Source organism: Plectropomus leopardus, chromosome 16, assembly GCF_008729295.1.
Source record: "Plectropomus leopardus isolate mb chromosome 16, YSFRI_Pleo_2.0, whole genome shotgun sequence".
Lineage (NCBI taxonomy): Eukaryota > Metazoa > Chordata > Actinopteri > Perciformes > Serranidae > Plectropomus > Plectropomus leopardus.
The window spans coordinates 1,232,187-1,234,686 of NC_056478.1; the positions used below are offsets into that span (position 1 = coordinate 1,232,187).

The 2,500-nt window shown below is 40.1% G+C and overlaps 1 protein-coding gene across 1 annotated transcript in view; it reads right to left on the minus strand.

The window, feature by feature from the left end:
• Positions 1–2,500, minus strand: part of pex7 (peroxisomal biogenesis factor 7) — a 51,715-nt gene that overhangs the window by 29,574 nt on the left and 19,641 nt on the right. The window contains 2 exon segments of the mRNA XM_042503563.1: positions 177–290; positions 1,258–1,364. Coding sequence (XP_042359497.1) covers positions 177–290; positions 1,258–1,364 — 221 coding nt within the window.

The following is a 2,500-nucleotide window of genomic DNA, read 5'->3' on the forward strand; positions in this document are numbered from 1 at the left end:
GGTGTTTTGATGCTGTCAAGCCCTGCACTGCTTACACACACACACACACACACTCAAACACACACATTCTGCACTCGTTTTTGAGAACAAAGTGTAGTTACAAGACGTTTGATGGAGCATGTGACAGGAAACAGAAAGCAGGCCGAGTGTGTGTGTGTGTGTGTGTGTGTGTGTACCTTGACTCTGCGGATGGCGTAAGTGTGGCCTCGCAGTTGATTGACAGGCTGTCTGACGTTCCTCAGGTCCCACACACACATGCTGCAGTCCACTGAGCCTGTGGCCACAATATTCTGCAGACAGACAATAATTCAACGTTACACTAAATCAGTTATTTAAAAATAAATAATGATCTAAATAAATGCCCTTTAAAATGCATTTTCAACTCAAATAAATGTGTCACCTTTAATCAAAAATTCAGTCAATCAATCAATCAGACTCTTTTTGTGTGCACTTTTCATAATTACTTCTCATAAATAATTTAAGCACAAAAATAATACCCATTAAAACTGAAAAATGGCACCAAAAACACCAGAGGCAAACTAAAACCTATAGAAAAAAATATTTAAAAAATAACAAAATAAAATTATAATGAAAAATAATAATAATAATTAATTAATACATTATGAAAATACTCTAAATAGTAGATAAAGGGGTTTGGACCCTGGAGTGAGATATTTCACATGGTGTAGTACTTCCAGCAGAGGGGACACACCACATTTGAGTCGATCAATTAATCCAAAGTTTGCAAAACTACAAGGCCCGAAATCGCCAAAAATCAGCACAAAATTCAAAATGGCTGAATTCCTGTTGGTTTTCGGGGACGGGTCCAACAGGCTTTTTGTGCGTCTGGGCACGATACATACCTGTGCCGAATTTTGAAATTGTCGGTGAAACTGGGCATTGGCTCTACGCGTTAGGGGGCGCTTCAAAATTAAAGGTTATGAAGTGCATTTAAGGTGGACTAAACTATGAAGTGCATTTAAGGTGGTCTAAGCTATGAAGTGCATTTAAGGTGGACTAAACTATGAAGTGCATTTAAGGTGGCCTAAGCTATGAAGTGCATTTAAGGTGGACTAAACTATGAAGTGCATTTAAGGTGGTCTAAGCTATGAAGTGCATTTAAGGTGGACTAAACTATGAAGTGCCTTTAAGGTGGACTAAGCCTGAACAGCTGCTTTTAAAAGCTAAAACGCAGCTGGTGATCTGTAACTATATGACTAAAAACACAGTAAAGCTGGAGGTGCAGCAGAAGTTTACCTGGTCGTATTTGCACCAATCACAGCTGAGGATTTCAGCCTTGTGCGCTGGGATGGCCAATCGACACACGGCGCTCTTCACATCCCAAACTCTGAGCGTCCCGTCACCTGAAGTGAAACGGAAACACGTTCACCAGCGTGCACCCAGAACGACTGAGACAGGAAGAAAAACACGGAGACTTTAAAAAGCTGCATTTTTAACCGTTTAGGGACTGTTTGACACATTTTTCATGTTTTTTATTCTTCATTTTTCATCAGATTTGTCTGTGTTCATGCATGTGTCCTAAATGTAGTCCAGATTGTGTATTTGAGTGTAATCAGTGAATTTCCAGCTCAGCTCCTACAATAAGTCTAAAATACACTGTGGAAACTAAATAGTTACATTCAGACTGTTCAGGTCCAAAAATGCTCCATTGAAACCCATTCAAATTGACATTTTTGATCCCACAGCCATTTTTTTAAATTTTTAGCACTTTTTATTTTATTGTTGTTGTTTTTTGTGCATATTTTCAGGTTATTTTATTGTAACTTTCTTTGATAATTTCTTCCCTTATTTTTGGGCCATGTCTTATTAAGTAGCTTTTTGTCTTCTCCCAACGTACCTGAAAGAAATAAAAGCAATTTCCTCAGGATTCAAAGGGTTAAAACACAGAGAGAGACAGAAAGTGACAGAAACTTTTTTTAAGAGAGAAAAAAATACGTGAAGGCAGATGGAGAGACAGGAAGTAAGAAGAGGTTAATAGAGGGGAACACAGAGGTTTAACTTTGAGTGTGTGTGTGTGTGTGTGTGTGTGTGTGTGTGTGTGTGTGTGTGTCCCAGTATAACTTATTCTCTTGTGAACACTCATTTCAGGGACCACTTCATTATGGCATCAACCCAACAGTGTGTGTGAGTGTGTGTGTGAGAGTGTGTGTGTTTGTGCGACTGTGTGTGTGTGTGTGTGTGTGTGTGTGTGTGTGTGTGTGTGTGTGTGTGCATGTGTGTGTGTGTGTGTGTGTGTGTGCAGAGGTTGAGGGTCTGCCAACACACTGCGACAATCATAAAGCAGAACCTTTACACTCTCGTGCTCCTGCTCATTAATTTCACAGGCAGCAGCTTCTGAGGTTTATTCAGACTCTGCAGAGACGAGCGGCGAGCGAAGGCCTCACGCCGCTTCAAACCAGCCCTCGCCTTCCCCCATCAGCCTGCTAGATGTGAATTTTTTAAATTTCAAAAATGGAAACGGCAGAAAATTTTCAATTTC